Genomic DNA, 14149 nt, shown 5'->3' on the forward strand with positions numbered 1-14149 from the left:
ATAAAAGAGTTGCAAAAGCAATCTCTTAATGCTTCTAAGCCCAATGTGTATGACGTCATTGTAAACGACGAAGTACAAAAAGTAGTGACCTTGCGAATAACTGATTCTTTAACCACATTCAAACATGGCAAGAAAGTTATAGCAAGAATTGACATTTGCGATATGTATACCAATGGAATTCTCGACTTAGGTCAATTTTTTCAAAGGCTCGAAAAAGAAGCCGGTATACTCAACATAAGTCAAGTCAAAGTGGCACCGAGCGAAAAGATCTTTGAAACTATCTCAATAGAATCTTTTAAAAATATGGGCAATAAGATTTTACAATCATTAAGAGTAGCGCTACTCAAGCCGGTGACCCTATTATCAAATAAAGATAAAGAAAAAGAAGCAATACTGTTTACGTTCCACGATGACCCCATACAAGGAGGTCATACTGGAATATTAAGAACTGTGGCCAAAATAAAAAGGCATTACTATTGGAGGAATATGACACGAGATATATCTCAATATATAAAAAAATGTAATAAGTGTCAACAAGCAAAAATAACAAAGCACACAAAAACTCCATTAATCATAACTGAAACGCCGCAACTGGCTTTCGACAGGGTAATTGTGGATACGATCGGTCCACTCCCAAAATCAGAACAAGGAAATGAAGACGCAGTAACCTTAATCTGCGATTTAACTAAATACCTTGTAATAATACCAATAAAAGACAAAAGTGCAAAAACAGTAGCGAAAGCTATATTTGAAGATTTCATTCTGCAGTATGGTCCAATGAAGACGTTTATTTCGGACATGGGAACAGAATATAGAAACTCAATAATTGAAGATTTATGCAAAAACTTGCAAATTAAAAAGATAACTTCAACTGCACATCATCACCAAACTGTAGGCACTGTGGAGCGAAGCCACCGAACACTCAATGAATATTTACGATCATACATTTCAGTTGACAAAACTGACTGGGATGTATGGATACGGTTCTTCGCATATTGTTTTAATACAACACCCTCTATGGCACATGATTATTGTCCATATGAGTTGGTATTTAGTAAAACTGCGAACTTACCCAAACATTTTAATAGTGTTGATAATATAAATCCACTATATAACATAGAAGATTATGCTAAGGAATCAAAATTTAGATTAGAACAGGCTTATAAAAGAGCCAGAATTATGTTAGAACAGCATAAGGCAAAGAATAAGGAAATATATGATAGAAAGGTAAAAGATATCGAATTAGAAATAGGAGGTAAAGTTTTATTACGTAATGATACGGGTCATAAGTTAGAACCTAAGTATTTAGGCCCACACATTATAGAAGAAATAAAAGATAGGGATAACATTTTAATTAAGGATACAAAGAATAAGAAACAATTAGTGCATAAAGATAGGTTAAAAATTTTTATCAATTAATATATATGAACAAAATAATAATAAAACAAATTTTTATCAATTAATATATATGAACAAAATAATAATAAAACAAAACAAAATTTTTATCTGCATTTAATGACACTATACATATATACAAAATATATATCATCAAACAGAAACTCAAACATTCAAATTGAAAAAAAAAAACGAAAAAAAAAAAAATTCTTTTATCAATATATAAATAAATTCCCATTAGAAAATAAATCCATATAATTCCGTTATTTTTCTAAAGAGGGGGGATGTAGCATGTTCTAGAATAACAACATTACAATGTATACAAATATATTGTATCAATTAGTAACAATATTTATGTGCGCAACATTCAAGTACATTTGCCTCTTAAGCAACATAACCACCCATGAGTGCATGGTGCTGGACAATTGCTGCGTCGGCAAATATAACACGCGCGGCCACTCAGGCCCAATATGCAATATGATACATCCTCACTCTCTCGCTGCGGCGACATATATACATAGATACTCTTATGTAAACATTATACATTTATAATTCATGTTTGACGTTGAAAACATCGATGGTTGCAAACATCGGTGTTTTTCCAGCTCTAGACGTTTCCGACCCCCATAATACAGTATATATATTCTTGATGATGAGCATGAGAAGCTGAGTCGATATAGGCAAGTCCGTCTGTCCGTCTGACCGTCTGTCCTTCGGTGCGTATGCGTTTTACTCAGCCATCTTAAGAGCTATCGGGCCACTATCAGGATCGGACCACTATATCATATAGCTCTAGAAGAAACATTTTCATAAAATATGTAGTATCCCCATAAAATTTACTAATATGATAGTATTCGATATAAAACCTCAAATCTCAAAATTTAAATCTGATCGGATAAATACTGTTCAAGCAATATAAGTCGGTTCAACCGCTGCCGGCAGCGCTGCTTGATGCCTACTACGTCATCATCAAATCAACAGAGCACATGCATACACACACAGATGCAACGCTACGTATGCGTGACGTGCTTTGCTAAGGGAATGATGGAAGAAGAAAAAATTGTAGTAGAAAGAGTAATAATGTTTTGTTTGGGTATTGATGATTTGAGTTGCAGGGAAAGAAAATTCTAAATGTACTTTTTTACTTTGAATGCGTACGAATTTCACGCTCGACAGTTTAGAATTGCCCATTTGTATTAATGTTATTTAAAATCTTGAAATAGCTAGACAGACAACCTGTTCGCCTTTTTGTGTTGTCTTGGCCAATTAAAATGACCCATTAAAATGGAAGGTTTGTCTTAAATTTCAAAAAGGTCGTAATCTAACCAGTTATTTAAAATCTTTATATATTTAAACCTTAATAAGTTTACTAACTATATATTTATAATTTTGATTTTATTTATGATTTAACATTTGCAGAAAAATACTGTGGGATTGGGTCTGGCATCTCTGCTGAGTGGGGCGAATTGAGCAAAAGACGGGGCAGTCGAACCGAAGAGACGAGTGCGGTTGCATAAAAGACGAAAAGAATAAAAGACGACAACTAATTGCTAACTAAACTTAATTAAAATATCTAATTAAATAGTTTCATATTAAACAAACTAAAATAGTACAATTAAATATATTAAATAAAATAAATTTCTACAAATATGGGGGCACAACCTACCAAGAAGATATGACTCAACCTACAAAGAAGACATGACTCAACATGCAAAGAAGACATGCCTCAACCTACAAAAAAGACATGATTGAATATAAAAAGTAACTTCAGTAAGTGAGAAAAAGACGAACATACATAAAACCAGGGATTGAAAATGCTATGCTACGTCGGAGTTTTTTTTTTTGCTCCCGCTACTGCTCTGATTTCGAACGGCTACGTAGCATAGCAGAGAGCACAAACGAAAAACGATTGCTCTTCTGCTCTGCTCCGTAGCATACATTGTCGGAGCACAGAGCAATAGCAAGAGCAAAAAATTTTCGATACGCTATTTGTAGTTGTAGCAATAGCACAAGCATTAAAAGCGAGATGAGAGCGGAGCAAACAAAATAAATTTTTGTGCTACTGCTACGGAGCATTTCCTTTTCTGTTGCTCTCGTAGCAATTTCGTAGTCGCTCTCGTAGCAACTTCGTAGTCGCTCTCATAGTAGATCTGTACTAGAGGTGGGCATGGGCCGAAATGTTACATCCAACCCAACTCAGCCCATGGGCTTAAAATTTCATCCGCACCCGAAAGCTAAAAAAAATTTGGACATTCAGAGGAAACTGTAATTCCACAAACTAGGAGCACAACAGGGATAAATCCAACATGCAAGTTAACATGGACAAGAGGGTATAGCGGATGCATCTGCAATATTAGCAGTGGCCACGATCGCTGGGTAACATGAGTCAGCCAATGCTTATGGTTCTTGGATTTGGCGCTTACATTTACAGTTGCTTGGCGATAAGCATCAATGTGTTTCGCAAGGTGAAAGTCCAAGGATCAACTCTGGAGTGATGCCACTGTTGTGCTCCTAGTTTGTGGAATTACAGTTTCCTCTGAATGTCCAAATTTTTTTTAGCTTTCGGGTGCGGATGAAATTTTAAGCCCATGGGCTGAGTTGGGTTGGATGTAAGATTTCGGCCCATGCCCACCTCTAGTACAGATCTACTATGAGAGCGACTACGAAGTTGCTACGAGAGCGACTACGAAATTGCTACGAGAGCAACAGAAAAGGAAATGCTCCGTAGCAGTAGCACAAAAATTTATTTTGTTTGCTCCGCTCTCATCTCGCTTTTAATGCTTGTGCTATTGCTACAACTACAAAAAGCGTATCGAAAATTTTTTGCTCTTGCTATTGCTCTGTGCTCCGACAATGTATGCTACGGAGCAGAGCAGAAGAGCAATCGTTTTCCGTTTGTGCTCTCTGCTATGCTACGTAGCCGTTCGAAATCACAGCAGTAGCGGGAGCAGAGCAATATTTTTATTGAAATTGCTGCTATGTAGCAGCAAATGCAAACACTGCATAAAACGACGGGGTAACGACATATCTCCGCCGACATATCTCCGCGCGGAGAAATGTCGTTCTGAAACGACATACATAATTCCGCGCAGATCACCGGCGATGATATGTCGTTTCAAAACGAAATAACTCCGCCGTTAAAAATGCGACATATGTACTATGTACTATATCGCGAAATGATGTACAAATGTATGTACATACAATAAATGAACAATCTGCATTCCTAATATACATACATATGTAAGTATAATATAATATTATATGTCTGCGCGTAAAGCGCGTATTTGATTTATATGGACTGGCGATAGTCGGATTGATCGGTTCTGCATTTCGGCGATAATGTTGCATCAGCTTCTAATGGAGCTGTGATTGGTCATCTGCATTTTGTCTCTTAAAGAATAGCGGGCGACAGCGTATTGTCGCTAATGCCGAGTGTGGTTCGGAAGCTAGCACAAAGCAGAAATTTGCAACGCAGTACTTGTGTGCCAAAAGTGTGTTGCCTAGGACTGATATTTTCAGTATTAATAGCGTTTGGAAACATTTCGATTCAATTGTTTGAGCTGTGTGAGGCATTATGGACTACGCAAATATACAATTCGAGCTCAGAGAAGGAAGTTGTTGTTTACTCTAAGTGAGCAACAAATTTACATTAAAAATAAACAGTTAAAGAACGGTTCTACCACATATACGAGTCGTGTAGCCGGCTGCAAAGCGCGAGTGTATCTGGCTGAAGATAAAACTAACGTTTTTTCAAAAGAAGAATACATGGTGCATGCTCATGGTCCACAGGGCCACGAAATGGAAAAAATAAGTGTGCTTAGTGAAATAAAAAAAGATTGCCAAAATAACAAAAACAACGACATTAAAAAAATATTTAATGATGTTTTAGCTGAGTAAGTAAACGTATAAATCTAAAATATTTAGTATATGCATACATACAAATGTATTTATGTATGTATATGTATGTACCTATGTATGTATATGTATGTATACATATACATATGTATGTATGCGAATGTGATAATAACTGGTATACACATACATACATATGTACATAAATACATATAATGCATGTAAATAAACCTATTTATAACAGTTTGTTAGCAAATAATTCTGTGGAATTATACACTGCGGAGCTTAACTATAAGCGCACCTAGTTTTTCCTGTGTAGCTTTCGTAAGAAAAAACTGTAAATGAGATATGAAAGAGAATCAAAAAAAAAAGTTGCGCACCAGCCGAAAATCACATAAATACAGAAAAAATAAGTTCTGTTGCAGTTCGTGTTGTGTTGTCACCAAATTTTGTTTTCGATTCTCTTTCATACCTCATTTACAGTTTTTCGCTAGTCCGCCTATTACGAAAGCTACACTGGAAAAACTGGGTGCGCTTATTGTTAAGCTCCGCAGTGTATGTGTTGTTTTTCTAATTTTTGTTATATTTCCTTTTTTTTCCTAATTGAAAAACGCTAGGAATAGAAGAGATTGAAATAAATTACGATGTTGTCAAACGTACTCTCCAAAGAAAGAGACAGCCTTTCTTGTCTAAATCTCCTAGCTCAGCAACCGAAGTAGGTATGTATGTACATACAGCTTTTGAAGATGAAAATATTATGAAACTCTTTGGTATGACCAAGGGAAATTCTCCAAAATGTTTATTCAAAAAAGTATACTTGTCAAGCTCTTTCGCATACTGCGTATTTGCATCAGACAAGGTTATCGCTTTGATGGAAGCGAACATTCCGGAGGAAAATAGACATTTTTTGATTGATGCCACATTTAAAGTATGCCCTTTTGGAGAATTTAAGCAACTCTTAATAATATACATAAAACATTTGCAGAAGGTAAATATCGTACTATTTTAAATATTTTTAAATAATTAAAATGTTTTTATATTTAGATAACTCCTTTTATATTTGCTCTGATGTCAAGAAAAACAGTACTTTGCTATCAGCATTTGATCACATACATTGACTCCAATATTTGCTGCTTAAATGGTGCATCTTTTATATCTGATTATGAAAAAGCCATGCGCACAGCTTTGAAAAACTTGCATCCTACCATGAACTTCTATGCTTGCTGGTTCCATTTTACACAAGCTTGTAAGAGAAATGCAAGAAATTGTATTGGCTTTGAGAATGTGCTCAAACGCAATAAACAAGCCTACATACTTTTTCTGAAATTTTTGCATTTGCCGCTATTGCCACATTATAAAATTCTCGAAGCATTTAATATGTTGGAATTTCAAGCAACTGCTTTGGACAAGAACGTTTTTTCCCCCTTTTTAAAATATTTTAAAAAGCAGTGGATTTTCAAGGTATATTAACTTTTTTATTTATTCGATTTTTAATTTATTATATACAATTTATTACTATTTATAGGAGGGACCTCAAAACATATCGGTGTTTAAGCGTTCAACTAGAACTACTGGCTCTATTAAAGCATACAATTTGAATTTAGGGAACAAAATTCAAGCAAAGGGGAATTTTTTCAAATTCGTCCAAAGTATAATTGATGCCGAATATGAAAAAAGTCGCGAATTTAATTTACTTTTTCAAAACGGTGGAATTGGTAACCAGCCAGCGTCAAAGAAACTACGGGTAAGTTGACTGGAGACGAAATTTCTTATTGCAGCTAAAAAGTTAATATCCTCATCTTTACAGGACCGTGCTCAAAAAATTATGGACGCTATGGATCTTTTAGACAAGGGAGATATCGATCTTTATGTGTTTTTGACGCGCATTGTGGCCCTCAATGAGAGATTTTCGAAGCAGGACCTATTCAACAGTGTGGACAGTGAAACAAATTTATGTAAGATGTCGCATGAACTGAAATCTTCAACGTCATCGCTGTCTTCGGATTCTTTCAACTTAAGTCAGCTATCAGATGAATCAATTGTTCAAATGAACCCATGCAATGTATGCTTAACAAACCAAAAGTCAGTTTTGCTGCGTCCATGCAATCATGTAAATATTTGTGCCATGTGTTGGGATCAAATTCTTTCCCACAACGAGGACAATTCAAATAGGAAGCCTAAATGTCCAAGCTGTAACCAAGAAGTCATTGAGGCAATTCTCAATGTATTCATTTAGGTATAATAAAAAAAAAAAATAAATTTTTCAAAAAAAAAAAGTAAACCCAAAATGAACAAATAAATTGAATTTATAATTTCTGTGAAAGAATTGATTATTCTGATTTCAAACTTTGTAATATCTCTATAGTTATTAGGAATGCATATGTACATACTCGAAATGAGTTTGAGACGATAGTTCATTTATCGAATGTACATATATACTAATTTCGCGCCTAGATATGTGGTTTCAAAACGTCATATCTCCGCCGTTAGAAAAACGACATATCTCCGCGCGAAATTATGTCGTTTCAGAACGACATTTCTCCGTTTATGTCGTTTCAGAACGGAGAACGGAGATATGTCATTGTAAAACGCCAGAAAAATGTACTGGGCGAGATATGTCGCTAAGCCAAAACGACGCGAGAGTGGAATTAAACGACGAAAAAACGACGTCAAAATGAATAAGAATTAGCATCAAACGACGAAAAACTGGCGGCAAACAACGAAAGTTTTTTTTGAGGAACGACGAGAACGACGTACAAATGAATATCTGTAATACCTGTGTGTGCTGCAAAAGCAAAAACTATGAGCAAACTTGAAGACTTTGTGAATGTGCAAGAGGCACTGAAAACTGAGGAAAAAAACCTAATATTACATTGTTTCATTTGTAAAATGCTATAACTGTGGAAAAAGGGGTTATATATCTTAAAAATGTGACAATAAGAATAAAGGAAGAAAGTGTTTTGATTGCAATAATTTTGGCCACATAGCAAAAGATTGTCCAAATAAAATGCCTGCAAATCAGGGACCGTAACTGCTATAAGATAAATCTAAAAAAATCAATAATAATAATTATTTTGAAACTTTTTCCATTTAACTCAAAAATAACAGTTAACAGTTTTTTTTGCAAAAATACACATCCAATCTGAAAAAAATTTTAACATTTCCAATTCCAACTTCAATCGTTTGATAATAATCCTATTAATAATTCAAATTGAGTCAGCAATGATTTTTATTTTTGAGAAAAAGAAATAAAAATCATTAAATGATTTTTATAATTTTTTTTTTTATATAAATCATAAATGATTTTTATTTTTTTTTTTCAAAAATAACAGTTATGGGTTGAGGGAAAAAATAAAAATCAAAAATAAAAATAGTAAATATTTTTATTATTAACAGTTTTTTTTGCAAAAATACACATCCAATCTGAAAAAAATTTTAACATTTCCAATTCCAACTTCAATCGTTTGATAATAATCCTATTAATAATTCAAATTGAGTCAGCAATGATTTTTATTTTTGAGAAAAAGAAATAAAAATCATTAAATGATTTTTATAATTTTTTTTTTTATATAAATCATAAATGATTTTTATTTTTTTTTTTCAAAAATAACAGTTATGGGTTGAGGGAAAAAATAAAAATCAAAAATAAAAGTTTTTCTTGAGTTTTATTTTGAAAATCAAAAATAAGAATTAAGATTGAGGGTTTTTGTAACAATTATTACATAGATGATTTTTTGGAAAATTTTTTGGGAAATAATAATTATTTTCGGTCCCTGCTGCAAATAGCACACATTTTGGTAATACTAATAAAATATCAGCTGATCATATGTTTATGTGTAAAGAAGTATCAAACAACAATGAAAGATGTATAGCCTTTCTTGATACTGGTAATATAATATTGTAAGAGAAACAATTAATCAACAACAAAAAAATTGGTAAAACTTAAGTCTAGTATAAAATTTCTCTTAAAATGTAGGAAATCAAAATTAGTCCCAAAATTTATCAGCAATTACTCAAAATACACACATTCGGACATTAACAAAATATTAGAAATACATACTCATAATTTTCACACAAAGATATTAAGCTTATTAATAAAACTTAAACATAAGATACTAGCCAGACAAAACAAAGAGAAGGAAAAAGCAACAAAAAAGTTACAAAAACAGCTGGATGAAAATGATTTGAATGATTGAGTTCGTGATGAAGAGTGAGAGCACGATAGCCGAAAAATTATCAACAACTTTGAAGAGACATCACGAATTCAAACATGAGAGACTACGAAAACAACGGAATGCGTTCTCTTGAACAAGAACAACAACAATAATAAGACGAATATAGAATTTCCGTCCGAAGTAAAAGCGTTACTGGCGAAAGGCCCAAAGTTCGCAATCGCAGTGGAGAAGAGAAAATTCCCTCTCTTTAAATATATAGCAGACGGAGAGGAGCTAGTACAGACTCTTAAAGACAAAGAAAAACAAGAGGAAGCGCACGCACAAAATTCCCTTTATTAATAAAAGACTACAAAATATCTAACAAAGAAGACGCAGCTGATCGTGCAATACTTGACACAGTGAAACAAACAAGGTAATTTCTTAGACAGAATGATGACATATTAATTTTAACTTCAGATAAAGGGAATAAGACAGTTGCAATGGATAAGACTGAGTATGACAAAAAAAAATGGACAGTATACTTAACGATTTAAATACATATAGAACTTTAAGGAAGGACCCAACCACTAGACTACAGACCAAAAACAACGAATTGGTGTAAAAATTATACAAACATGAACTTATTTCACGGACCAAACGAAATAAGCTTATAACAAATATATCAATTCCACCAAGAATATATGGATTACCTAAAATTCATAAAGAAGGTACGCCCTTGATACCAATCTGCTCGTCAATTTGTTCTCCATCATACGGACTATGCAAATACATAGTCAACATATTAAAAAATATAACGTCAGACGTCAAAATTGACATATCTAGACGCATCAATACACAGACGAGGAAACGAGCTAAAATAAAAATGGTACAAAAAACTAACAGCATCAGGACGGATCATCAATTTCAACTCCAAACATCCGAAGTCGATGATAATGAATACAGCAAGAGGTTGTATACAACGGATGCTCAACATATCGGACCCAATTTTTCATGAAGAAACGAAGGAAGAAATACGACGAAATTTAAAGGATAATGACTTTCCAAACCTCACCAAAGGGACATGCCTAAAATCTCACAATAAGAAAACCAATAAAGAGTTTCGACAAAACGCTTTATGTCCGTCACATATGTCCCACAACTGTCGGAAAGATTAGCAAACTCGGGTTGCTATGACACAGAACAAATACAGATAGCACATAAGCCCAACAACACGTTACGGAGTATTTTCAACAGGACAAAAAGCAAGATTGATACAATGAACAAGAGTAACGTAGTATATAAAATACCGTGCAACGGGACCAATGAAGAAAACTGTGATAAAATGTATATAGGGACAACCAAATCGAGGCTAAAAACTAGACTATCATAACATACATAGATCTGACTATAAACTTCGTCAACACTCCAATGTACAAAAAACGGCACTTATGGGCCACTGTGCTACCAGTGGACATTCCCCAAATTTTAACGAAGTAAACATAATAGACCAAGAACAACATTACAACAAACGTTACACTTTGGAAATGCTGCACAAAATAAATACCCCGACAAATATAAGACTTAATTATAAGGTAAATACGGAAACTGCGCGCATTTATGCAGGCATTTATTAGGGACAAATCAGTGTGTAACTCCACGTCAGAGTGTGTGGACGTGTAAAAATAAGTAGGTGTTTCTTGTTGTTAAATTAATGTTAATGATAATCACAATTGAATGTTTTTATAGTTGCCCTGAAGACGACCACCGACGAGTGGTCGAAATACATCGGAGAAGAAAATAAGAACAAACTGATTTCTATTTGTTTTTATTTACCCAACAAATCATAGCACTTGTAAAATGCCAGTTATTTATGAATTATGTTAAATGTTTACACATATATCGATGTCAGTATTTCTAAGTATCGATTGTTAGTAGTAAGTTAGTATTTTTAAGTATCGATTGTTAGTATTAAGCGAGTATGTGGAAAAAATCGGAATGTGGCCTAAGGCCACACTGAAAGTAAGTTCCTTGTTCTTCCGGTGACGCTTGAACGAGCTAGACGCATCACCTACCATACCCTGCCGATAAAAATAAATCTTCCGACATCCGCGAATTGGATATCGTTTAAGTTAAATAATTGGCATATTATATCTCAGAAGTGGGATAACTACACATGAATATACATATTTCTGTACACGCCACCAATTTTGAAAAGTTTTGATCATTTCAGTTCAAATTGTCATGACCAGCTCCACAATGGGAATCACCAAAGACGAGATGACGAGAGCTCTGCGCGCAAGCAGAGTTGAGGTGCCGCCGTCAGCCACAGTCGTGCAAATTCGCCGACTGCACGCTTCCTTGGGCACCGCCGCACGAGACAGCGAAGAATCAGCGCTGTCGTCGCCTGCCGCCAAACCTGGTGGAACTTCATCGGCTGGGACGCAAGCCTCACGTTCTGCGTCTAAGACGGCCACGCCCGCTGCTGCCGTTGACACCGTTGCTGTGTCTGCTACTGCCGTGCCCACCGCTTCAGCGCCTGCCGCTGCAGTACCCGCTACTGCTGTATCCGTCTCTTCCTGGCCAGCCGCTGCAGTACCTGCTGCTACTGTGCCCGCAACAGCTGTACCCGCCGCTCCCAGGGCTGCCGTTGCAGTACCCGCCGTGCCCACTGCTGTGCCCGCCACTGCCGCACCCACTGCTGTGCCTGCCGCTGCAGTACCTGCTGCCGCCGCACCCCTTGCTGTGCCTGCCGCTGCAGTATCTGCTGCCGCCGTACCCGCTGCCGTGCATGCCGCTGCAGCCGTGCCCACCACCGCTGCCGCCGTGATTACTGATGTGCCTGTGGCTGCAGTATCCGGTGCTGCTGTGCCCGTTGCATACACTGCTGTACCCGTTGCCGCCGTACCCGCTGCTGCTGTGCCCACTGCTACTGCCGTGCCCACTGCTGTGCCCGCCGCTGCATTACCCACCACTGGTGTGCCCATCGCTGCCGTCGACGTCACTGCTGTATCTGCTTCTGTCGTGCCCACTTCTGACCCCGCTACTGCTGTACCCGCGGCTTTCATTTCCGCCACTCCCGGGCCTGCCATTGCAGGACCCGCTGCTGTCGTGCCCGCCGCTGCCGTACCCTCCGCTTCCAGACCTGCCTCTGCAGTACCCGCTGTTGCTAAGCCCGCCGGTGCATTGCCCACTGCTGAAGTACCTGCTGCTGCCGCTGTACCCACCGATACGCTCTTTTTGAAAATCCTCTTCTTGACTATGTTCCTCTTGATATTCCGCATTGACTGCGCTTAGCTCTGAGAATTCTTAAAATTCATGATCGTTGGCAAAAATATTTGTGAATATGACGTCACGACTTCTTAGTACCATTTTGGCTTCGGGATCATATAGTCTGTAGGCTTTGGCATCATTACAGTAACCTATAAATATACAAAGTTTAGATCTTGAAGTGAAACAAGTATACAATTTGACCAAATGTGCGCAAATGTTTGATAGATGCAATACGATGATTCCATAATGTAAAAGGGACTTCTCCCCGTAGACTTTTGGATGGGCATCTGTTCTGTAAGTAATTTGTAGTGGTTATTGCCTCAGCCCAGTAGCTAGGTGGTAGTACGGCTTGGATCATCATGCCGCGAGACATTTCCACAAGAGTTCGATTCTTCCTTTCAGCTGTTCCATTTTGTTGTGGGGTGTATTCCACTGAATGCTCGTGCTTTATACCTGCGGCTTTTAAATACTCATTAAATGCATTATTGGTATACTCGGTTCCATTGTCTGATCTAAAACGATTTGAGTTCAACATATTCTTTAAACTCTTTGAATTTGTTGAAAACTTCTGATTTACTTTTGATAGTATACACAATTCGCAACATTTCGAAAAATCATCTATAAATGTAACGAAGTATCGACTACCTCCATAACTACTCACTCGCATTGGTCCACATACATCGCTATGGGTTAGTTCTAGTAATTCTTTTGATTTTGAGTCGGATGCAGGAAACGGTTTTCGTGATTGCTTCCCCTTAATGCATGCTTCGCAGATTGGTAGACTCTCATTTATATTTACGCATGCTCCATATACTCTTCCTTTTTGGATGACATCTTTTAGGTCCTTTTCGTTTAAGTGCCCAAAACGTTCATGCCACTCTCTGATACTTGTTTTGTTTCCGACTGCTAAATGGCTTTTTTCACCCATTTCCTCGACATTGTACAGGTCATGTTTTCGCTGTGCAACAAAAACTACTTGCCCATTCAATACCTGTATTATTTCAGCAAAATTTTTCTTAAATAACACATTGAAGCCGTGGTCACATATCTTCGCTATTGCAGAAAACTCACAGTTTGGCTTAAAAGTTACCGACCCGATTCCATTGATTGCTGTAGTTTCGCCGTTTGCTAGTTTTAACTCTTGCGATTTTTTTTGCATACGTTTTATTTAATGTTTCCTTCTCTGATTACATGTGTGATGTTGCCCCAGAGTCCAGGCACCATCTCTTTAGGCTTGTGCGCGTAATATTCGATTCTTGTATGTACATACTTGAATATGACTCACTGTTTTCTCCGGAGTTTTTCGGAAATTTCTTGGGACATTTCGCCGCCTTGTGCCCCACCTTTCCACAATTATAACATTTGTATTTGAAACTACTTGCCTTAGACGACCTTGGTGCACTATTATTGAATCTCTTATTTATCATCAGTGCCCCTGGTGATGATTCCCCTTTGTTTCAATTTCGCGCTTCGTATTC

The 14149-nt window shown here is 36.6% G+C and overlaps 1 protein-coding gene across 1 annotated transcript; it reads left to right on the forward strand.

The window, feature by feature from the left end:
* The first annotated feature begins 11423 nt into the window (after positions 1-11423).
* LOC124461108 (uncharacterized protein KIAA0754-like) lies at positions 11424-12849 on the forward strand. Its single transcript, XM_047012676.1, has 2 exons — positions 11424-11559; positions 11632-12849. The coding sequence occupies exon 2, from the start codon at positions 11643-11645 to the stop codon at positions 12693-12695; it is 1053 nt and encodes a 350-aa protein (XP_046868632.1). The 5' UTR covers positions 11424-11559; positions 11632-11642; the 3' UTR covers positions 12696-12849.
* The last annotated feature ends 1300 nt before the right edge of the window (positions 12850-14149 follow it).

The sequence above is a fragment of the Drosophila willistoni genome, unplaced genomic scaffold, assembly GCF_018902025.1.
Source record: "Drosophila willistoni isolate 14030-0811.24 unplaced genomic scaffold, UCI_dwil_1.1 Seg209, whole genome shotgun sequence".
NCBI classification, from domain to species: Eukaryota; Metazoa; Arthropoda; class Insecta; order Diptera; family Drosophilidae; genus Drosophila; species Drosophila willistoni.

What these genes read in the sequence shown, in the direction of transcription:
- LOC124461108 (XM_047012676.1), top strand. Translation starts at nt 11,643, where the DNA reads ATGACCAGCTCCACAATGGGAATCACCAAAGACGAGATGACGAGAGCT.